The sequence below is a fragment of the Rattus norvegicus genome, chromosome 4 (genome assembly GCF_036323735.1).
Source record: "Rattus norvegicus strain BN/NHsdMcwi chromosome 4, GRCr8, whole genome shotgun sequence".
NCBI lineage: Eukaryota > Metazoa > Chordata > Mammalia > Rodentia > Muridae > Rattus > Rattus norvegicus.
The window spans coordinates 52,975,522-53,000,436 of NC_086022.1; the positions used below are offsets into that span (position 1 = coordinate 52,975,522).

General features: G+C 41.2%; 1 protein-coding gene across 11 annotated transcripts in view; it reads right to left on the reverse strand.

The window, feature by feature from the left end:
- Nucleotides 1–24,915, reverse strand: part of Cadps2 (calcium dependent secretion activator 2) — a 529,199-nt gene that overhangs the window by 229,468 nt on the left and 274,816 nt on the right. For all 11 annotated transcript variants that reach the window (XM_063285976.1, XM_039108614.2, XM_002729291.6 and 8 more), the window contains one exon: nt 19,805–19,916. In XM_063285976.1, coding sequence (XP_063142046.1) covers nt 19,805–19,916 — 112 coding nt within the window. The remainder of the gene's footprint in view (nt 1–19,804; nt 19,917–24,915) is intronic.

Below are 24,915 nucleotides of genomic sequence, written 5' to 3' on the forward strand. Positions count from 1 at the left end.
GAGGGAAGAGTAAAGTGGGAAGAGAGGGTGTGGTAGCAGCATGGGCTTTTTCATGGCTTATTAGGCTTCCAAGAGCTGTAAGTAAACCCCTTGCAGATGTTGGACTAGAAGAAAGGAAGAGATAGGACTCTGCTATTTTCCCTGAGTGAAAGTGAATGTTTCCCATATGGGGCAGGTGGTGATGGTGATAATGGAGTTGTGTGGTAGCTAGAGGCTGAGCATGGTTGGTCTGGTAACTCCACTGGGATTCACGCATTCATTAGCAGACAACTACTGCTTGGGAGTAGCTGGTCGGCAGAGGGCCATGCTTCCTGGCTTCCTTCGCCTCTCAGTGTTAAAGTTCTAGTTAATGACATGAGCAAAGAGTACTACATCTCTCTTTGAGGTAAGGTGATTATACTTTCTTTAACACCAAGTGCAGAGGAACGGTGATGGCCACAGGAAGTGACAGGGATACAATAAGAGAAACTGAGCCCTGAATGACATCTGGAAGAAAGGCCAGCTCCTGTGTGAACACTGAAACGTGTTCCCTAGCTTGGTATATACAGTATTTAGTAGTCTTATTTTAAATATTAGGACAGTGTTTTGCTTCATAAAACTTCCACTGTAAATACATGCTTAGAGAATTGCTTTTCATTATAAGTTAAGTCAAATTCAATAGTTCATTAGTTCAATATACATAAGTTACAGTCAAGTTCTATAGTTCATTAGTTAAGTCAAATTCAATAGTTTAATACACATGGGGGCATGTCTCATGTTGGTTATCATAATGACCAAATTATTTAACAGATATAAAAATATACATTTTTCATATTCTAAATACATACTTAAATTCTAGTTCTGTACAAAACAATTAATTTTACTCAGAGGCATTTTTTGTTCTTTGCTATTTATTCCTTTTAACCTCTCTCTCTCTCTCTATATATATATATATATATATGGTATTTTTTGTGTGTTAGCTTCTAGGGTATTTTTTGCTGCTAACACTTTAAATGTCTTGTCAGTTAACATGACACAAATGTTATGGTGTTTTATCTTAAGGCAACTTATCTTCTCACAATAAATGGCAACCAGACTTGCAATTTTGTTCAAATTGTGATTAAGAACACAAGATTCTTTTGAAGCTTAAAGAAACTGCCAAATTTAATATACAAGATGAATGAAGACTTAAGATACAAATGTCATAAACATGTGTTGTAATATACAGGACTCCTAAGGATGCTCCTCCTAAGAGTCCACTAACATGGCCCTTCCAAACCTTTCTCTTCTATTCAGATAGCTTGATTAAAAACAGATCCAAGCCATGCTCATCTCTCAAAACTACCAACGAACGAAGAAAAGCTAGAAGGCAGAGGGGTTAGAAAAAGGGTTCTTGTCATTTCCTAGCATTTCTTTGTAGTTACTTGTTTTATTTGGGAGTCTGAGAGATTATAAGACAGACAAAGCAGACGCTGACAGACGAGAGGCACAGGAGGGCCTTGTCTTACCTCAGCACTGGGGCCCGGGCAAAGGCGATTTGACATGTTGGTATTCTTACCAGGGCCATAGGGTCCATGTCGTTCCTACATTTCAGATGTTTGTGCTCTCTTGTTCTCTGGACCTAGCCTCAGCGTCTATGGCTTCCTTCCTCCTCCGCCTCTGCAGTGCTGGGACCACAGGCTTGCCCACTTTGAGCCATTCTGGAGATGCTGAACATGTTACACAAACACTCTACCAAGTGAGCTCTATCTCGGGTCTCACCAGTTTTTAATCGTTAGGAAGACAGGACTTAGCAATTGAAGCTAGATGTCAAACACGTAGGTGAAAATCAAGACTGTGGGGATGGAGAGTTGGTTCAATGGGAGCATTTGCTATTCTTACAGAGGATATGGGTTTGGTTCCCGGCACTCAGAAACAGCTGTAACTTCAGTTCCGGTGGACTACACACCCTCTTCTGGACTTTGTGGGTCTCAAGAATACATGTCATGTACACACATTCATGAAGGAAAGCATACACATAAAAAGAACAAAGGAAATCAAGAAGGTGACACACCACATTCTATGGGGCAAATAGGACCAGAGTTAGGAACTAGTGAATAGTAATTAGTGTCGAGTGGCTATCAGGAGGCCAAGTGCGGTGGGGTCCCAGAAGCAAGCTGCCTCGCCGAGGAGAAGAGAAGAAGAGTGCCCAGAGTCACTGCAAAGCTCATGTGATGCCAGGCTGCAAAGGCTTTGGGGACAGATTATCTTTGAGATCTGGAGAAAGACTTCATTTAAGTCTTACGTGAGCAAGATCAGGCAAGTCAGAAACCACTATTTCTGCTAAAAAAGATGCGGTTACAAAGGTTGTGGCTGGGAACACAGCCAGCGAAGAAGGTTGAATAAGCAAGAGGAAGCTAGAATCTACTGATAGACCCCGAGGGAAGACTCGTGTTTTGCTCAGGAATCTAGCCTGTCCAATATCCTGTTTGTAAGATGCAAGCCAAAGACGTCTCTAGGAAAGGGAGTGACGGAATCCAATTCCTTTACTCTTGAATCAAGAAAAATTCCCCTTTCAAGCTCAATGTAGCCCAGAGAGGATTCGTGTGCAGTCAAGTACTCTCATCTCCAGCGACGCAGATTGGTGTTAAAAATGCATCTTTGAAGCAGACCCAGAAGGGACCACATTTGTTATCGACATTAGTCTCATTTAGTATCTGCTTAGTATTTTCCTTACAGCAGACACGCTCGAAACGAGGAGAGTCGAGCAGATGCCTGACGCGTCTTCTCTCCAGGTAAGCGGGGTCTACGTAGCTAATATTTTAGGTTCAATAGGCATTTTACGCTTCACTAAAGGTTCAGAATGGCTGATGCCTGCGAACCTTTCAAGTGCCTTGCTATGAGTTTAGGACCAGAATATATTGCGTAAGGACTACCTGAATTTCCCCCAATTCATAAATATCACTTAGCAGATGTTAATTATGAACACACATTTTTCTCCAGTATTTAGGGTTCCCACAGTGCAGAGTAGAAGGAACTGATGGTTTCACGGAGAAAAACCAGCATCCCATGTCAGCAATATTTTCCACTGTTTAATGACTCTGAGGCCGCTTCGTTTAAATGATTTCTCCTTTGATTTAATGCCATTCCTTCCTGTTCTACTTCACTGAAACAAACACACCTGCTCGTTCTGCCCAACGCAGTGTTCTTCTGTATACCGTGAGATTAGCACCAAGTCTCTGTCAACGTTACTGCCTGTGGGCGAGCTTCGGGCTCTTCTCTTCCTTTTAAGGCTAGAAAGAATCCTGAAGGTCACAATGTGGGCCTGATCCAGCTCCTAAGCCCTCATCCAGGGTGTACTTGGTGTATCAGGGAGCCGCACAGTTCCCTCCTCCAGTGCCAGTTCGTTCATTACCATTTTACAAGAAAACTTTTTAAAGGAGAACTTTTAAAAGGCGAAGTGTTTGGGCTTGGAGGTGCAATTCAATGGCAGAGCAGAGTTTTCACCTGTCTTAAGGCTCCAGTCCAATGCCCAGTACTGGCAACTTAGAAAGAAAATTAAAAGGGAGAGTGGCATTGTTCTAATTATATACTCTCTCTTGCCATCAGCTTGTCAAATAATAGAAATGAAGAGCTTTGTTATTTCCACAATAGGACGTGGAGAGTTGGAGACAAGTAAGGAGTGGAAAACGATTCCCTGTTTTTTCCAATATACATGCACTGAAGGACAGTCTCCCGTGGGAACAGGCATTCGCAGGCACGTAGTGCGGGAGGACCATGTGTTGATGCAGAACGGGTCTTTAGTATACAGGATGATTAAGACTGTACCATTAGGTCATTTTATTTTTTCATTTTAACTGAAATTACATTTAATGTGTATATAGTGATATATTATATATATATATATATTCATTCTCTCTCTCTCCCTCCCACCCCCCCACACATAAAACTGCATACCACAGTAAGGCTAATAGGCATATCCATCTCTCCACATTACTACTTTTGTTATTTTAAAAATTCAAAACTAATAAATATGCACATCAAAACTAATAAATATGCACTGGAGTACCCAGTGGAACACTTTAAAAAGAAGGTGGTGCTGTTATCGGTAACAGCATGGATGGAGGAGAAGGTATTGTACTACATGAAATCAACCAAGTGGAGAAAGGCAAAAATCAGATGATCTCACTTATATCTAAATCTAAGTCCTGTTCATAGATAGAGGGTAGAAAGGGCTTCACTACGGATTAAGAAGGAAGGGAGGGGGCAGGACAGGTCAGGAAAGAACAGGACAGGACAGGAAAGGAAAGGTATTAGTTGTTCCATGAAGAAGTAGTCTCCAATGGGGTTGGGGATTTAGCTCAGTGGTAGAGTGCTTGCCTAGCAAGCGCAAGGCCCTGGGTTCGGTCCCCAGCTCCAAAAAAAAAAAAAAAAAGAAGTAGTCTCCAGAGATGAGCCCCGTACTTGTTATCTAATAGCAATAGTCAGCCCTGAAGTCCTACATCTGCAAGCAACACTAAAAACACTGAACACCTTGTATTGATATATTTAGGCACACACACATATTATATGTATGTGCAGTGTGTGTGTGTGTGTGTGTGTGTGTGTGTGTGTGTGTGTGCGCACACACGCATGTTGTGGGTTAGAGGAAGAAAAGGGAAGGGGAAATGGTGTGATTATATTTTAATTTATAAAAGTGTATAAAATGTTTAACTTTTACTATTTTTGCTATTTGTTTTTATTTTTATTTTTTATTTTTTTGAAACAAGATCTCTCTCTATAGCTCTGGCTAATCTTGAAATCTGCCTGCCTTTGCAGATGTTCTGAGTGCTGGGATCAAAGGTGTGTGCCATCGTACCTAGTGAGTTAGACCCCTATTTGACTTGTCAAAGCCACAGTTAACCATGGTCCCTTCCACGTTCTATTGTAAGAGTCAGCAATTAGGTTTTATAGTTGTTGTTTTAAGTATGGTTGTCCAAACACACACGCATAGAAAAATAAACACTAAAATATTGCAAATCTAAAAGTAATACCATCGTCAATGTACATAAAACAAAAGACCTCACAGCTAGCATGGGAAACTGTTACATTTCCCTTTCTGGGAGGCAATATGAAGAACATTACCTTTGCTAAGGTGCCTGGGCTCCGCCCTCTAAACTGCTATGTTACACTGCAAAAGGAGCATTAAGGTTTCAAATATTAAGAGTTGTTTGTTAATTAGAAAAGTGTCCCATGTATCTAGGACGGGTTAAAGAGCTCGCCAAAGCAACTGTGTGTGTACCAGTGTGCATAATGTATTCATGTGTGGGCACCCACAGGTGGACTGTGCATTTGTCTATGTGCACGTAAAGAACAGTTCGTGCTCAATTCCAAAAGTCATTCTCCATCTTCAGAGTTTTCTTCAAACAGGACCTCTCCCTAAATCTGAATCTCACTGATTGGACTAGACTGGCTGGCCAGCACGGTCTAGGGAGGGTCTCACCTAACACCGCAGTGCTGGGATTTCATGCTCACGGCTCCATCAGCCTCTGGGTATAAAACTCAGGTCCTCATGCTTGCACAGCGAGAACTGTACCAACTCGAGCGTCTCCTCAGTGTGTCATAAAGGGTTTTATATATGAAGGGAAAGGGCTCAGTTTTGGAGACGGGACATGGTAGAGGCTTGGTCATCCATTATCGGCTTTGGAAATGGAAGAAGGTCTAAACCAGAGGACACTGCAGCCTCCAGAAGCCAGAGAAGGAGAGGCATGGCACTCCCCACTAACGGATGCAAACTCGATACCCTGATTCCAGCCCACAGAAGAGGATTTTGGATTTATTGCCTTTGTTATAATTTGTCTTTTTGTTGCAGTGATAAACACCATGGCCAGAAAAAGCCAGCCTGGGGTAAAAGCAGGATTTACGTGGCTTATACTTCATCATTCCAATCTATCATTTACCTCAGGGCAGGAACTCAAGCAAGAGTAGAGGCGGGAACCACAGAATAAAGGTGTTTACTGACTTCTCTCCGTGGCTCCCTCACTGCTCTCAATCCAGCATTGGTTGCTCAGTGGTCGTATCCCCACTGTGTGCAGAGCGCAGAAACATTAGTCATTGGTCAAAAAATGACCCACAGCTTTTCCTCAGGCCAATCTGATAGAGGAAATGCCCCAGTGGAGGTCCCCATTTCTCAGACAACTCTGGCTTGTATCAAGTTGATCAAAAAACGTACCATCACAACCTTCAAACTTATAAGGTAAACAATGTATCTTGTTTAAAGCCTTGGCATTTCCCATAATTTGCTACAGCACAACAAGGAGCTAACAGACAGCGAAAGCTGAAATTTGACTGGGAACAGAAACCCTCCCTGATTTAAAGATACCTCTGTATGTAGATCTCTATCACTAGCTTCATCTGCTTACCTATGTGTTTATCCCTGTCGTAGTATTTTATTGGAGGAAAGATTTAAATATAAAACACAGATGCACATGTGCCTGGGTGCGTTTACGGGACCACATATGTGTAGGGGCTGCGGAGGCCCATAAAGGGCTTCTTTGGAACTGGAGTTACAGGAAGTTGCAAGCCACTATGTAGCTGCTGAGAACTGAACCCAGGTCTGCTTGCTGCTCTTAATTACTGAGGCAATTCTCCAGACCTGCCTATCACGTTCTTAAAGGACTGGGCATGTACTAAGTGTTCAAATATACCACCTTTTCTAATTTTTAGTCATAATTGTAATTAAGGCAAAGATTTCAACCTTTATTGTAACAAATGCAGGCATTAAAAAAAATAAGCTGAAAAAGCAAGGGTCATCACATATATTTCTAACCAAATCCACGTCCCATACCCTCAAATAATCAAGGACTATTTCTTCTATTCAGAGCTTTTCTAAACATTCTGAAAGACATAATCAAGCTTGTCAGTTATTATGTTTTTTTTCATGGTTCAATTATGGATATTGGCCCCTTTTTTCATACATACATCATTTTTTACTGCCTGAAAAGTATTGATTTCGTACTTCTCTTTGGAAGAAATAATATATCCCATCACAGAGACATCTGTTTTAAAAGCAATCTAGGCAGGAAAGCATTCTGATTATTCTTGATCTATTCCCCTCAGCCATAAATTATGAATGGCCATGACCTTTGAATTTACTTACTGATCCGGTTTCTACCACGAACACCACATGAACAGCTTTATTATGCTTAAAAAAAAAAAACCCCAGCCTGGTTATAATAATGCCTGTCATTTATAAGACCCTTTCAGAGTGCCCCAGAGTGCTTTATGAAATTTAAATTAATTTTCACTTTACCCTAAAAAGCTAGGCATTATCTTGTTATGTAAATAACTTGACACTGGAGTTAAATGGAGAGCTAAGGCAGGTTATTTCAAGACAATATAACACACTTTCAACTTCACATCTCCTTCTCGGTCTAACACATTATCCCTCTAATTATTTCATAAACATTGCATGAATGTGTTTAGCTGTGTTCTCACCATTTGGTGAGAGCAAATATTAAGTCTGATATGATTTCCTACAGCCAAGGTGATTGCTGTGTATCTGTAACTTGAGGCTAAATGGAGGACGGTATTGTCTGAACATGGATCCCGCTGGCAGCATCCTTATATTCAAGAGTGCAGGGGCATATAATGGAGTGAATTGTTGTGGGTTTGATTCATTTAGAGATTATATATCCCTGTCAGTATTTGTATTCAACATCCACTCTCAAAGGGCTCAGAGAACTTTTATTTTCAGTTGAAGTCGATGCAGGGGCTAAAGTGTCATGGCTCAAATATGCTAAAAGAAGACTAACGAGAACTTTAACAGTTTGCCATTTTAAAGGTAGGAGAAAGGAAGGAAAATTGAGGGGTTCATGGTTAAGTGAACTGGACAGATGTAAATCAGTATCAGATAACATGCTGAGAGAGAGGAGAAAAGGGAAGTGAGGCCCAGGGAAACAGGCACTGAGAGCAGGCAGAGAGAGAGGGGAGGAAGGGGGAGGGAGGAGGGGAAGGGGAGGAGGGAAGAGAAGGAGAGGGAGGGAGGGGGAGGGAGGGACGCACTTTATTTCTGACTCTTAAATTTACATAGGAAAGCGAACTAGCTGCAAATCCAGCTACACAGGTTTTACTAACACTCAATGCAGCCAAACTGGATGTTCTCACCCAAACTTCATGGAGGTAGAGTTGTCAAGTAAAAAAAAAAAATCACATGCACATTGTGTAAGATATGCTAGTTTCATATTAATTTAACAGGCATTTGGGGTCCTCTTGGTGAGAGAAATTAAGATTTATCGTGTTAGAAGCATTTCGGGTATACATGACTATTAACTGCAACCTTTGTGATACATAACACGGTACCAGAAGTTACTGGTCCTGCACAGCTTAAAAACTGTGCTATTTGACTTCTGTCTCTCCACTCAATGCAAAAATCAAGCTGCCATTCCATTCTGTCCCGCAAGTCTGGCTTTAGGCTCACACACCTAAAGGACAGGACGCTGTATTTGTCTCTCTGGTTTGCCACATTTCACTTACCATCATGTTTTCTAGAGTCATCCCCGTTGCTGAAAATGATAAAGATTTGCCCCTTTTTAGACTGAATAATATTCCACTGTAAATAAAAAAACACTAAATAGCTGGGGAACTGAAAACCATAATGGACAATTATGTCATATCTATTGTAATTGGTTTTTATACAGAGATAAGATCAGAGCCCTGCTCAGCCATTATCAGAGTTTTCTCTTGCAGTAGATGGGAACTACCACAGAGGCCCACAGCTGAACAATATGTAGAGAGAGAGAGAGAGAGAGAGGGAGACTTTGAAACTCTCACTCCTCAGTGGTATGCCTTCATCAAACCCTGCCCCTCAGGGTAGACACTAATATGTCTTTGCATTTTTATCTTTCTTTGCACTGTAATATGCATGGTATCTTTATCTGGAAAAGGAAGTGTCTTGAAAAATGAGCTATGCATCCTGTTAACTTCAAATTGCACACACAAAACAAAGAGTTGAGGTTTGATCTGTTGCTCTGTATTGTAGTGCTGAACTCTTGTCCTTGTTGCCCCCAGGGATGAGGAGATTCTCACATAGACCCAAGTGACACTATGTAACCTTAACCCCTCCACCCCCCAAGTTATCTCTGATTGGTGAGTAAGGATGCCTATAGCTTGGTAGAAGAAAGATAGGCGAAGTGTTGGTTCCTGAGCTGGGGGTCTGAGGCAGGGACCACACTGGGAGAAGGAGGATTGAGAAGACACATTGGGGTAGACGAATCATGAAAACATGGCCATAAGGAATGACCGGTTGGCATTAAGAGCTGCCCACATAGAACATGGCAAGTTATAAGTCGGGTTATTGATGAGAATGTCGAGTCTAATAGCTTAGAGGGTAGATATCTATCCAGCTTTAAAGACTTATTAGAAATATAAAGGTTGTGTGTCTTTTATCTGGGAACTGAATGAGCAAAGGCAGGGTAGAAACTCCAGATTGAGATTACATATTACTGTAACAGACAGCATCTGACAAAACACCTGGTCTTGGTTCTTAAGCAGCTCCAGATTTAATATCTACCAATTATATAATAAGTGAAATAAACGATCACTGATTTTCTTAGATATAAAGCTGAACCTAAAACTTGAGTTTCATTTACTTAAATGGTATCTTCCACAGCTAATGTGGTCCTATTAAAACCATAAAAATGGAATCAACCAAAATGTTCTATCTCACCCTCATCCCACAGGTACCTAGGAAAGCCACTGGCTACTATGGCTAAGTTGGTTGCTGGTTTGTTGTTGCTTGTTTCTGTTTTGTGGTCCTAATTTATACAAAGAAATTAACTTCAGCCTTACCCATATACACAATATATCACTGCCGTCTACTATTTCTTCTGAGAAATGATCCTGACTTTGTTCACAGAAACAGTGAAAAATTTAAAACCATAATATCCTAAGACTGTCCTGTACTCTAACATATTAAAAAGATATAAAATAATCATTAATGTAAACATACTTCACGATATAAAATAACCCCAAGTGATTAGAATCATGTCCTGTGTCCACATTAGTTCCTGACCAGTGTTGTTAGCACTGTCATTCTTTCGCTTTCTCTTATTTCCTTAGTGGAGATCTTTGTCACCTTATGAGAATGTGACAAATAAACTCATCGAGGAAACACCGACTATGTAACTTATCGTGCCATTGTTCCTTCAAAGGCAACAGCATGTGTTTTTACAAACTAGATATAATTAACTTGAGCTAGAAACAGTGAAGAGGATACATCAGGAATACATTGTCGCTGCTCTGTCATGTCCTGCTTTTGCTTCTTGTTATGGGCACAGAGCCAGAAACTGGATTAAAGAAGCACAGAGATTGTGTGTGTGTGTGTGTGTGTGTGTGTGTGTGTGTGTGTGTGTGTGTGTTATTTTTCAGTTTCAAAAAAATGATAGTGCATTCCAAAACAACAAAAATGAAAGGTCTGTGTCTTGCGAGCTGAGGTAGACAGATGAAATGTAACAGAATTTGCATTTCATTTTGGAGCAAATGATATAAATCCAATATCTAAGGCTGTCATCACCAAGTACTGGCTCTTTCAATAAAATTGGATATTAAACTTTGCTTTCAAAGTGAAGAAAATACCTATGATTGTGATTACACTAGCTGTTCTCTACTGCTTCCTGAATTCCTATACAGTGCTGGGCCCTTTAAAATATCCTCAAATGTATATTTTTTTTGTTTGAATTAAAAAGGCCTGAAATTATTTTTAAATCAATTTAACTGTGTGGTTATTTATTAAAAAAATCACAATGATTAATTACACGACCAACATTTAATATCTGTTCCCTGTAAGCTGAAGAAAACTTCGAAATGACTCTATAGAAACCGGGCAATTGGAGGGTATTTTAAACTTTATGATCCAGTAAACGTATGGAGCTTTCAACAATTCATGCTACTTTTGGGTTAACAAATTACTAAGGCTCTTAAATAGCAAAGGAGGAACTAATTATGAACAAAACACCCACAAAAGAGGGAATCAGGAAAGTAAACTGAACAGAACGATATTAGGCTTTGTATGACAATGTTGTCAACCCAGAGTCAGCTGCTTGGCTAGTCCATAATACTGTAGAGGAATTTTAGTCCAGCTATCTTGCTCTGATCCAGCAACATAGCCGCTCTGATCGCATCCAAAGACCTTCTCAGTCTGTGCGATCTGGCTGGAATGCAGACACACCACACACCCTTAATCTCTATCAATGGAAGTAAAGTTAATTTGAAGAAGAAAGTGACATATTTGAAAGCGACATCTAATGAGGAGGCAGACGATGGGACAAATCAGAGAAAGATTTGACAGAATGAGTCAGGGATAGGAAATGCCCAGCTCTCAAGAACAGCATAGGAAGGAGAGGCTATTTAAGGGGGTGGGGGGGGTTGGGGAAAGAGAGGGATAGAGAGAGAGGAGGGAGGGAGAGCGAGAACAGGAGCGAGCAGTCAGATGAGTTGAATGTCAGTGCAGTGCAGTGGAGCTGAGTCCCTGAAGAGTTCATGCAGGTCAGTAGAGACTGTTGATGCCAGAGAATGAGAAGGAGCCAGAAGATTAGAACAGATTGCTACAGTCAGTCTGAGGTCAAGCAGAGCAATTCAGTGAGAAGCTGAGAGAAGCCAGATTGAATCGGCTTGGAGAGGACTTTGAGCAACAACAGCTGAGTTGAACCAGACAGCAGAGTTCAGAAAGAACTAGAAAGGGTGAGTTTATTCAGTAGCAAGTCTCAGCGACTATAATAATGACTGATAAGTAAAAGTTACTCTTCCATAATATAGTCGTTCATCAAATCTTCAAACAAAACCTACAGAGTCTCTGATAAGTCCCAGGAGAGACTACTTGGATGCTCAAGAAAGCAAACAAAAGAAACACCTCAAGGAAAAGACAAGTAAAAGCTAAATATCATTGGGAAATTAAGATTGTATAAAGTTTTTGAAATACGACAGTTTGTTTCCATGGCATAATCAATGCTACAAGGCTATTTTCTTTTAATAATACTTAAAATGCATCTGAAATCAACATTTACTATTTCCACATTGCAGTTATTATTGATAAACCAAGCACAGTTACTGACATTTCATATATTGCATACAAACTCTTCAAGAAATAATACAGACAGGTGCAAATAAGGGAGAAAAGGAAACTTATCAAATAAAGGCTTAATTCCAAGACTAACTGCAAAACATGTATCTAAGAGATGCATAAAATTCCAGCTTCTTGGCAATTGTGAGGCTTACTTTTAAAAACACCCTCTGAATCTGCTGCACTGAAGAGGAAAACAGACACTGATCCAAATGCTTCCTAGTCCTCATGGGACAAAGGAAATCGTATGTAATGCACAAGACACACCAAAGCTGTGAACACAGTCCAACAGCTTGTGATGGCTTGTGCCTGCTAGACCAAGGCGCTAGGACCGAAAGTTCAAGGCCAGCCTGGGATATTCAGCTATTCAGAGAAATGCTTTGTGATAATCATAAAACTAAAAAATTCTGTGAATCTTCCATTTTTTCCTGTACTCAAGCAAGGCACTTGGCAAATTCTTTGCATTTAATATTTATCTGTAATATAATATTCATGTGATATTTAATATAAAACATTCAATGGAGTCTGAATTGCCAAGAAGTAGATGGGATGACGTCATCATACAGGTGAGGCAGGTACAGTATAGAATGAGGCCTGTCATTGGACAAGAGGGAAGGATGGGTGGGAGAAAAGTTTGAAGGAAGAGGAGGAGACGGAATGGAAGACAGAAGGAGACTGCAGGGTAGCTGCCGCTGAGAGAACATGGAGGCTGATGTTAAGATTCCACTCTGTACCTTTACAGGTTGTTATGAATATTCTTAAGGGATGGATGTGTATAGGGCTCTGTATGTTTAGGTGGGCAATTAAATCTTATCAATTGGATCAGAGGTTGTTGTGTGTTCTTTCTTGTGGTGAATTAAGTTTAAGAGAGTGTGTGGTGGTGGAGACACTAAGTCGACACAGAGTTGGGATGTGTTTCTGGCATGGAAACCTGCCTTGGGAACTGGATGGGTAGAGAGATTGCTGCCAGGCTCAGAGAGAGGCCTTCGGCAGTGTGATATGGGATGGAGCAGGGTGGGTGAGACGCTTTACTGACTGAGATTAAGCTTTCTATCAGATATCTTGGGGCACTGTGGTGCTGGAACTAGTGGGGGATAAAAGACTGCATTTTATTTTTTATAGTTTTACAACAACAGATACTATTGTAATTTTTTTTTAATCCATCGGTGTAAGGTAAGCCTTACTTTTCAAAAATTTCAGGAAAAATACACCGTGTAGTAAGCTATATACTTTGTGGTATCCTAACTCACTGGCCATTTACTGGCTACCACACACATTTATAATTGTTTCCTTAGAAAAATCCTGGTTTTGCCTCCAGGTATCCCCATCACACTCAGCAAAGAGTTGGACATCAACTCAGATGAAAAATGTCCATATGCCGTTTCTACTTCCAGAAATAGGTATTTGCATATGGCATCCACAAACAAAGTCTGGATGTCGAGCCGCTGCCAAATAAGAGAACCTTCAACTGAAGAGTGTCACCCTAATTCTAGGCTGTCATGCCACCAGTCTACATGTAATGATTGCTTTCCATTGTCCCTCTCGGTGCCAGGTCTCAACTCCGGCAGCAATTCAGCCATCAGGAGCAGGTACACTGCTGCTTCTTGACAATATCTGCACACTTGCTTGGTCCGGGAGTGCTTGAAAGGCTCTCCTGAGTCCCCCTCAGGTAGGCCTCAGCTCTCCCTGAGTCCCCCTCAGGTAGGCCTCAGCTCTCCCTGAGTCCCCCTCAGGTAGGCCTCTGCTCTCCCTGAGTCCCCCTCAGGTAGGCCTCTGCTCTCCCTGAGTCCCCCTCAGGTAGGCCTCTGCTCTCCCTGAGTCCCCCTCAGGTAGGCCTCTGCTCTCCCTGAGTGCCCTCAGGTAGGGGTCTGCTCTCCCTGAGTGCCCTCAGGTAGGCCTCTGCTCTCCCTGAGTCTCCCTCAGGTAAGGGTCTGCTCTCTCTGAGTGCCCTCAGGTAGGCCTCTGCTCTCTCTGAGTGCCCTCAGGTAGGCCTCTGCTCTCCCTGAGTGCCCTCAGGTAGGCCTCTGCTCTCCCTGAGTCTCCCTCAGGTAAGGGTCTGCTCTCTCTGAGTGCCCTCAGGTAGGCCTCTGCTCTCTCTGAGTGCCCTCAGGTAGGCCTCTGCTCTCTCTGAGTGCCCTCAGGTAGGCCTCTGCTCTCCCTGAGTGCCCTCAGGTAGGCCTCTGCTCTCCCTGAGTGCCCTCAGGTAGGGGTCTGCTCTCTCTGAGTCACCCTCAGGTGAGAGTATTATTCTCAAGTTGTATTCTTTCAAAATCTATTAGTGAGGAGCTCTGTTTCTGTCATTTTCAAGAATCATTTTATGTAGATTTTTAGTTAAAAAAAGTATGGGAATTTTGCCTGTATGTCTGTCTGTATGTTTGTCTGTACACCACATGCACACAGTACCTACAGAAGTTACAAGTGGGTACTGGATCCCCCAGGATTGAATTATAGACAAATTAAGGTGCCATGTGGGTGCTAGGACTTGAACTTGGGTCCTCTGGAACAGCCACCTACCAGTGCTCCTATCTGATGAGCCAAATTGCTAGCCCTACATATCAATATTTCCAAAACTAAACACCTATTGTATAGAACTTTCAAAATACGTCTGTACCCAAGAATATCATTCAACAAGGTAAACAGTAATCTGAGAATATAATTCATTCACAAATAAATAGAGAGATTCAATAACATGATTCAAATACCAAATCACTGTAGAAATGACAAAAGCATCTTCAATGTGTATCACTATGAAACTACTTCGGCTTAAGTAATTTTTGATTCCCGCTTTTTAAATCCCGAGATTCTGAATCATCCTACGCCTTGATCATAAAACACGTTCGAATGTTTTCATCATGTTAGTCATGTCCGCTCCATGCCTGGCTTGAGGAACAGATCCTGGAGTCATGAAACCAAATTCGAGTAGCTATCCATTCACGTCTTAGGGCATTTTTATGTGTATGTTATTATACTATGTTCATATACACCCCATTCTCCACCCTCCCACATTCCTCTTCTCCCTCTGACCTGTCCCTTTTCTCCTACAAACACTCCTGCCTTGCTTTCATATCTCGTGTGTGTGTGTGTGTGTGTGTGTGTGTGTGTGTGTATGTGATTCTACATTAAACAAGTTTCTGAAATATCTTCCCTGTTCATGACCCATGCTCTGCCCACCCTCTTTCTTTTTAGAGACCTTCCTCTTCTTCATAGTGTCCCCTGTACTTTCACACTGTATATCTTTATTTCTCTGTCTGTCTGTCTATCTGTCTGTCTGTCTGTCTATTTTCATATGTGCATTTTAAAGCCAGATTATTACCTGTCTTAATTAAAAAGATGTTTCCACCACCCTCCAAGAGGATCAAACTTCAAGAGTACCCGGTAATTCAATGAAACAAGAGAGCTCTAGAACAAGAAGAGATACTTTTCTATTTCTCTTTGACCAGTTTACAGACAAGTTGTAAAGGGTGTGTAGACGAAAGACGACCAGATCCTAAGACTGTTTAAAAAGGTGTCAATAGGTGCTGGAAACCAGCATCACATGCACAAGAAGTTTCTAGTTAAGGAATGTATTCATGTACAAAGTCATGACTTTATGAGATTTCTGGAGTATTCATTTAGAACCTCAGTTTCTTTCTTTGAAACAAAGAAATCAGCAGTATAAACCACATATTGATAACACCAACAGTGGCTCAACAACATTTTCATTATGTCTCCCCACAACTAATGTTATACAATAATTTAATTGTAAAAGTTGCTAAGTCATTATAGATAAGTTTTGTATATACTTGACCTAGTTTTCCAAAACAAAACAAAACAAAACAAAACAAAACACTCAGTATATATTACTATGGAATATTTATCAGAGGCAAGAAGTCTAAAACAGTCCATCTGTACTGCAACAGATGCTATTGGATTTTAGTTGTTTTTCAATTAGTATCATTTCTGATTCAAGCTAATCCAACATACCACATTACATTCACTGTTTCTGTCTTTTATTCTTCTCTGACCTTTTATCAGTATTGTATTTTTTTTCATAGCTTGAGAGTCCTGAAGAGTCCTGGACAGTCATTCTGTACATGGTCCCCAAAGTGGCTTTGCCTCACAACTCTCTAACACATGTATGGGGCTTATGCTGAGGCTTGAGGGAGAATGACAAGGCTATTGAGCATGGCCCTCTTGCAGCATCCTATCAGTGGGACGCAGGAGATGTGCTGACACTACAGTGGCCAGCCTTGTGGCCATTTGAGAGTGTGTTTCTTCACACGCTTAGAGCTGAGAGCTGAGGCTTTTCTCATCACTCTTTTAAGCAAATCTATCTTTTATATTTTAACACAATTATTTTTAATACAATTTCTCTTCCACATGTGGATCCCCTTGATACCACAGGTTGGTGTGTTATGTGTGTGTGCGTGTCCACATGTCCACACACATGGAGGTCACTGTGCATACATTAAATTACACGCCACACAATATAATGTTCTTTGGATTTTATCAAATACATAATTCATTCATCCAGTCCATGCAGAACTGGCTTATCACTCTAAAAGTATCCCGGATACCTCTTTAGAGACAGCCCCTTCCCAATTACTCAGTCTCTATCAAGCACTCAGGTTTCTATTCTTACAGACACCGCCCCCCCGCCCACACCCAGAATGAGTAGAATCACATGCTTCTTCATCCTTTGGCATATAAGTTTTAACTACGTATTTGTATGAATTAATAATGTGTTTTCTTTTTTTAGCACAAATAGTATTTCACAGTACTAGCACACTATTTCACAACTTCACAATAGCACAAATATGGATGTAGTAGGGTTGATCATCCTACCTATATAATGACCTACAGTTTTGTGAGAATGTAAAATGCATAAGCCTTAGGTCAGTGCCTACAAGTCCAGTGTGGAATTCATATGATATATTTACATTTAATATATAACAGACCAGCACGTTCTTCAAAGGTTGCATCTCAATTTTGCATCACCTCCATCAGTAACTGAGTTTCTGTCCTGGAGAATTTCTAGCATTTGCCATGGTCACCTTTTCTGTATTTGAGCAGATATCCAGAGGTATCTCGTGGTATAAGCCCATTCTGCATCTTTGTTGCTTGCGTTTGAAGTTCAAATACACACAATTTTAAATATTTTTCATGTACAAAAGCAAGGTTTTCTTGGGTACCTTCCTGATATTTTACACAGTGTATTTTGCACCATATGAGGTCTTTGTCTTTGAACTGAAATGAGTTGTCTAGAAAACTAGATAGTTATGTAGATGATATTTGCATGTGTCATGGGAGCTCGGAATATGACCCATCTGAAGACCTCAACTCTAAAGCAGAGAGGAGGAATAGATATTTGAAAAGATAGGGCGGGAGAACGGTATTTAAAGGAAGAGTGACGGTATGAAGGTTAGTATATTACAGAAGATGGACATGGGATCTCACCAAGAGGATGTCTTCAGGTTTCATTTGTGTCCACATCAACAAGAATGGGAGTTTAAATGCCCCATAGACCCCACTCCCCACAGTCTGATTCAGCAAGGCTACAGTGGACCATGACAACCAGCATTTTACACTTATATCTGCTGCTGCTGCTGCTGCTGCTGCTGCTGCTGCTGCTGCTGCGTGTACTAAGATGAAGAGTTGAGATTTTGACTTCAATAAATGGAGGGACACCGAGCGATTTCAAGGATAGAATGATGAAATGTTTCTGACGTGTTAATACGTCATAGTATCTGGAGTACAAAAGCTGAAGTGAAAGGGCCATGGTGGCAAATGAGGACGTAGAAGCATGTTCTTACAGAAGCATGTATGATAGCTTGGATTAGTTTAATGGGGGTGTCAGGAATCAGGAAAATCTTAGAGGAAGCTGACAGAACTTGAAAATAGGTGGAATATTGGAATTAGGAAAGAGGGTCCTCTAGGTCAGTGATTGCCAACGTCTGTATGGAATAACCTCATAGTGGTGTTAATCCTGTGTTTTAGTTGCATATGGTTGCATCATGCAAATATAAAGCTCCAGAAAAGGAAAATAACTTTGAAAGCCACTAACATAATAATACACATCATTTTCAAACCTACTAAGGTCATTAATATAGACTAGTGGTTTTCATACATGGATCGATGGCATTGTACGGGCTTCTGAAGGACATCTGGCAATGCTGAGACATTTCTGATCATCGAGTTCTGGCATTTATTGAGTAGAGGACAGAGATGAGATTACATATCATAAAATGAATGTTGGACGGCACCCAACATTAAGTATTTTGCTCAAAATATTATAATGCAAAAGTTGAGGAACTCATGGAGAAGCCATCTTGTTTTAGAAGTGTGTGCAAGTGCTGTCTCAGATTATAGAGCAAATATATCCCTTACATGATCAACTTAAAATTTGATTAAATATAACATTTGAACACTTAAAAGTGAGTTACCATGTCCAAAGAATTCCATACAAAATGAACTGGTTACAATGAGAAGATTAAGGTTCATCATTACGATTATAGTTTATGTGAATGACTCTGAGTCATAAAGATCAGAGTTGCTCTCTGAGGCTCTTCTGTTACTTTAGGCTACATGCACCTTTACTCAGGGATAAATCCATGGATGTACGATTAGATGAATGAAGACTTATTCTGTCCATTGCATGTACTGAAGTCAGTGAAGACGTAATCTGGAACGTGTGTACCCAAAGACACTCACAGCGAGGAAGCCGGGAGAGGAACTGAAGTGAATAAAAACGCGATTCTGAGAGGGAAAATCTCCAAGGCACAGAATGCTGCAAATGTTCCTCCATATCTATTCTCGCAAAAGCTATCCATAAATTCCAAAAAAAATAAGTGAGAGCTATAAATATTTACTCTCTTGAAGAGATCTGTGAAAGCTGCTCTCAGATCTGGGCGCTAAGGATCAGATAGCAGAAGGCGGCTCCACCCCTCAGAACGTATCTCCTTTGTAAGTAAGACAGTAAGCCACCTTCCACACTGACCTGGTGATAGCCGGAGTACTCTGAGGACGTGCCCTCTGAGGACATGTGGAATATATAGGGAATACAATTATATATTCTATAAGCGTAGGAAAACATACCGACTCAGTGGTAAAAGATGTGTGAGAGAGAGTGATTCAGTAGGAAAACGGAGGGGGCAGGGGGGAGATGCCCTTTGGAGGTATTCGAATTTGGTTAACTGTTGCAGATATGAACAGCAGTTGGCCTCGTGCAATAAAAATGGCCGACAACCCTTGAGCAGGAACATTAAATGAGGCCGACCTTTCACACTGAGGGTGGACAAGTGGGCTAGTGTGAATGGCATTGAGCAGAGGAGAGGCTGGAGCTGGTGACTCTGGGCTCATGTGTGCTTCTTAAGCTTTGAAAGCCCAGTACCATATTTTCTAATTTATACTTATGCTTAGTAGACTATAGCTGTCAGGTAGACTTATTAAGTTATTTTGTGGGTGCCTGTGTGTGTGTGTGTGTGTGTGTGTGTGTGTGTGTGCACATGCACACACATGGGGCAGTGACGTGTCTATGGAGTAAGGTGACTCTCCACCATCCATGCTTCATGTGGAGATCCACATCGTGGATTATAGGGACTGAGCTCAGGCCATGGAACTTGGTTTCAGTTGCTTTCATCCATGGAGTCATCTTGCTGGCTAAATTTAAATACTTTATAAACACAAGTTTCACCCAAGAAACACTGGCTTATCTTCTGATTTATGCTACTGCCGTGGTACCCTGGAAACTCAGTGTAAAATGCAACTCACCCTGCCCAGTTCCTTGTCTTCCAGGGCCAGGACCCCTGTGCTTTCTGTGAAGAGCTTCACTTTGACCACAGGCCGAGGGTGGGTTGTGCTGAAATCTCCTTGGGTTCCCCATCTGTGATGAAGCAAGAAAGGTTTTCTTTAATGTGGAACAGTAACCAATTCCCCTAGATCGACATGCCTCTATAAAAGGTGCATTAAGCAATGGAGAATCTTTTATAACTAGATGAGATTTTCGTCTTTGCTTTTGTTTCTGACAGATGGCACCACCAAGAAGGAAAATAACAGTAAGCTTTATAGCTTGTAATGGTTATTCAGCTGCTCAAAAATTAGCATACTAATCTACAAAATATGGGAAGGCTATATGAATTCGGCTTAAGAAAAGACATTATAGATGTACTGAGCGAAATCTAGTATTTAGTTCATTAGCAGGAACAAGGCAATAGCGTTTTTATGAATGGGAAAGCTGCTACAGGTGTCTAGGTAAGAGATGGGTCGGCAGAAAGCTCTTCTCACAATAATGTACAGCTTTCCTTTTCCTCCCTTTGGAAGGTCTTCACTAAACACCACCTGTCTTTAGTTTTCGAAAAGGAAGGACAATTATCTTAGCCTATTTCTTTACGTGGCTTTTTATAGAATCTTTCAGAAAGAATGAAATATTCTTCATAAAATTTTGAACAATCTGTCGTTAATTTCCCAATACATTCTCTTAGGGATGAAAATAAGTCTGTTGACATCTGGCTTTTCAAATCCTCGTAACAAAACAACACGCTTTCTTGGCTCATCTTTTAATTAATAACATCTTGCCTTTAACATACACCGATTCATTTGAGCTTGCTGACAAACTCAACTGGCACACATCTGGTATTAAAAAAATCCTTATGAAAAGTTCTTGAAATTCTGAGAGAGCACAGGTACAAACACTTGGCAAAGCATGAACAAAACACCATTGAACGAAATGCCATGAAAGGGAGAGAAATTAAGAGAGTTAGCAAAATCCAGATTCGGGTTAAAAATAAAACACTAAACAATGCCAATTTTCTTGCTTATGTAAAAAAAAAACAACCAATTTATCACTTTCGTGGAGCTGAATATATTTTATTTTATAAATCTTATTGAGAAAGTTTGTTGACTCTCAAAGACAAGTATGTTAAAAACTGAATAAAAAATTGTGTGTCTGTCTTCTACTGTAGCCCTGAAAATATTGCAAAACATGACCAAAAGCAAAGGTTACCATATTGACTGCAGAAGTCAACATCTCTATAAAACCCATTCTCTTGAGAACTAAAGTCAGAGGCCAGAAAGAAGAGTTCAGTTAGGGTGGAAAGGTAGTATAATTTCTATTACAAACTTCTAAGAAAGGGACACCAAGTTCTTTCTTTTACTTTTATTTTTTATTTTTCCATTTCACTGAACTAAGTTGATCTGTGGTAGAGCAAAGGCAAAAGAAAAAGAATAAAACAGCACGAGAATCAAAATAAGAGAAAAGGGATTCTCAGTGTACTGTGGAGAAGAGCAAGTCTTGAATTTGGCTGTACAGTCTGATTGGAAAGTTTAGATAAGATTCCCATAACACTACCTTAATTCTTTATCAGACAGTTACGATTTCAAGGCCTCCCTTGGACTGGGACCAGAAATTTCTAATTGTCTTATAGACAACTCATAGTCTTCTATAAAATTGACCCATCTTCTGAACGAACAAACTCCTGCTAGCAAAACCCATTTAGATTTCTGTGTTTTACTGGGAGAACCCGTGGAAAGCAAACTAGGAAAGAACCACTAGGAGGTGGGCGTGTTACGGAACTTGAGTTTGGAACACAGGCAGGCAATGTGAGAATGGAGAGAGGAATGGTGGGAGTTGAGAGGTCGAGCAGGAATAGGTTGTGGGACAGAGGGAGCGATGAGAGAAGGTGAAGCAAAGAGAAAGAGCTACAGGAAACCACACTGAAGCCAACCACTGTGCATGCCCATTAAAGTATGTAAGTTAAAACTGTAACTGGGAGAGCTAACTTGCGTGGCTCTGTAATACTGCTCCTTGTGTCAGGCATGGGCGCCTCCATGTAAACTGTTAGTCAGAAAAGCCCAGAAGTTCCCAGAACAACACAGGTTATTTTTCTCTTTGTTTCCTCCAAGAACTAGACAGTAAAGACCCTATTGCCAAAGGATACCATACAACTTACTTGATAAGATAGACCTAAGCCAAGCTAACACTCATCTAGAATCTTCTCCTAGTTTGTTTGTCCCCCTCTTTAACATTTTATTGGTTCTACACAAATATCACTTCATGCATCCCAGTCACATTCATCTCCCCATTGCTACCTCCCCCATCAACAGAAAACGAAAAACTTGTAGAAACTTTAGTATTTCACATTATGGCCCCCAGTGAACCGTTTCAACCCACCCTTCTTTACTTGCAAACGTTCATTGCAATGAGTCACAGGTCTGGTTCATGGAACCTGTCTTCTGCTACAATACAATACTGGATCCTCACTGGACTCCTCTCAGATAGCCTCTTGCTGCCCCGTGTCATAGGGATCATGCAGCATTGGATCTGTAGGACCTGCCCCTTCACAAGATTCAGGACTTCACTGATGGGATAGATGCTGGGGTAGATCTTGGCCTGGGAGGTTTCTGAGCTGGTTAGCCTGCCAGATTTTCCACACCCACACCACTGGGTGAGCTCTCCAGCACTGCCCTGGGTAGCTCATTGAGTGTTGCAGCCAGTTTTCCTACTCTCATGCCCTCAGAGCCGACTAACCCATACCCACACCATCAGAACCAACTCCACTGTGTTGTCCAGGAGAGGAGCAAGGCCCCCTCTACCAACTGCTAAAGTAGGTGAGGGACAGGGACAGCTCTCCATCTCTCATGACCATGGGGCCACTTCTCCACCTGTATCTCTCCCACATCCGTGCCACTGCCACCACAAGACAGACAAGTTGAGGGGCTGCCAGCTAACTTTACAGTGCTCTGTGTGATTATGGTTCTATACTTTTGGTAGATTGTCTTTAACAGGTATAAGAGTATCTCTCCTTCTTATTAGATGCATACAAGTAAATCATTAAATTAGACCATTACAAATTTATACATGCATAAATAAATCATACACATATTTGTATATGTGATACATGAAAGATATGCATATTATATATCACAGATATATAACACTGAATGCATGATATATAGAAGGGAAATGTGTAAATATATATGCACACATACAAGTACATGATGCATGATGATGATGCCACAAAGCCTAGACGTGCATCAGTTACGTTGAGTTTAGTTTTAGTATTACTGCATGATGCTTGCTTATCAAAAATACATTCACACATGAAGAGGCTACCTCCTGTAGTGAGGCAGGAACCCCAGTGGAATGACAGAGACACCAACCCACCCAAATCAAAATTTATCCTGTCTACAGGCACAAGGGAAGGAGCAGAGACTGAGGGAATGGCCAACCAAATTAACTGGCCCAACCTGAGACCTATCCCATGGGCAAGCACCAGTCCCCTATCCTATTAATGATACTCTGTTATGCTTACAGACAGCAACTTTTTGTGCTCTGAGAGGCTCCACTCAGCAGCAACTCAGGCAGATACAGACACCCCCAGCCAAACAGTGGATGGAGCTTGGGGACTCTTACGGAAGAATAGGAGGAAGGATTGTGAGTCCGGAAGGGGATAGGAACTCCACAGGGTGACCAACACAGTCAACTAACCTGGATCGTTGGGGCTGTCAGAGTCTGAATCAACAACCAAAAAACATTGGCTGGACTTAGGCCTCCCACGCATCTGTAGCAGATGTGCACCTTGGCTTTCATGTAGGTCCTAAGTAACGGAAATGGGGGCTATCCCAAAAGCTGTTGCCTGTACAAAAACTGTTATCTGGGATATGTCCTTCTAGCTGGGCTGCCTTGTCTGGCATCAGTGGGAGAAGTGTCTAGCCTCTCAGAGACTTGAAGTGCCAGGATATGGGGAGATACCCAAGGGGTTCCCACCCACTCAGAGGAGAAGGGGAGGGAGGATGGGGGAAAGGATTGTGGGAGGGGGTGCCTGGAAGGGGGCAGGCAGTAAAGTGAGTAGGTAAAAAAAGTATCCACCATATTAAGTCATATACACAAACACACACATAGACGTACATGTACATACATATATCTGGGCATATCACCTCAATGCCATGATTATATTTCAAATATTATAACTAGAGAAATAATGCTTAGCTAGGAATGGTGACTCTTAGGGGAGTCAGACGAAGTGCCCCGTGAATACTTTTCAGTATAAGCAATGATTCATTTGAACACAAAAATGTGTTACAATATGTACAAAGGAGTTATTAACATAGAACATAGAACCTGGTGAGAGTGATCTGAACCACAAACCAATATGGTGACTAAAGTAGGGTGTGGTGGGCAGTAAGTCATTATATTACAAGTTCCTACGGGTCCTGTAAAAAAAAAAAAAACAATCTACACAAGTGACTGTTGAGTCACCGACAGGGAATAAGAAGGCCATTCTGTGAAATGAGGAAGGGAAAATTAGTGTGTTTTCGGTCTGGGAGGAGCTGAGAAGCATGGATACTGGGAGTCCTGATGATAAGGGACTGATGATAAAACACATGCAGTTTTAAGGTCAATAGGATGGCTCAGCCTGTCAAAGTGCTCTCACACAAGCCTGAGTTTCTGAGTTAAATCCTAGAACTCACCTTATGGTGTGAGGAGAGAACCAATTCCCGAGAGCTGTCCCCTGATCTTAACATATGTGCTATGACATATAGCCTCCTCCTTCATACTAAACAACAACAACCAAAAGCTACTAACAATGTGTAAATTGAAGGAGGAGTATATATAGTATGGTAAAATTCTATTGTGCATCTTAATTCTGACACCTCACCAAATAGGTTGATACCATCCTGACAAATTTTCCAGTGAAAAATAAAAACAAGAGACTAGACAAACGGCATCTCAGCTAACAGCTCTGGTTGCTGTTCCAGAGGACCCAGGTTCGAGTCTCAGCACCCTCACTGCAGCTCACAGCTATCTATAACTCCAATTCCAGATGACCTGATGACTTCTTCTGGCCTCTGCAGGTACCAGGAACTGCCATAGTATACAGATG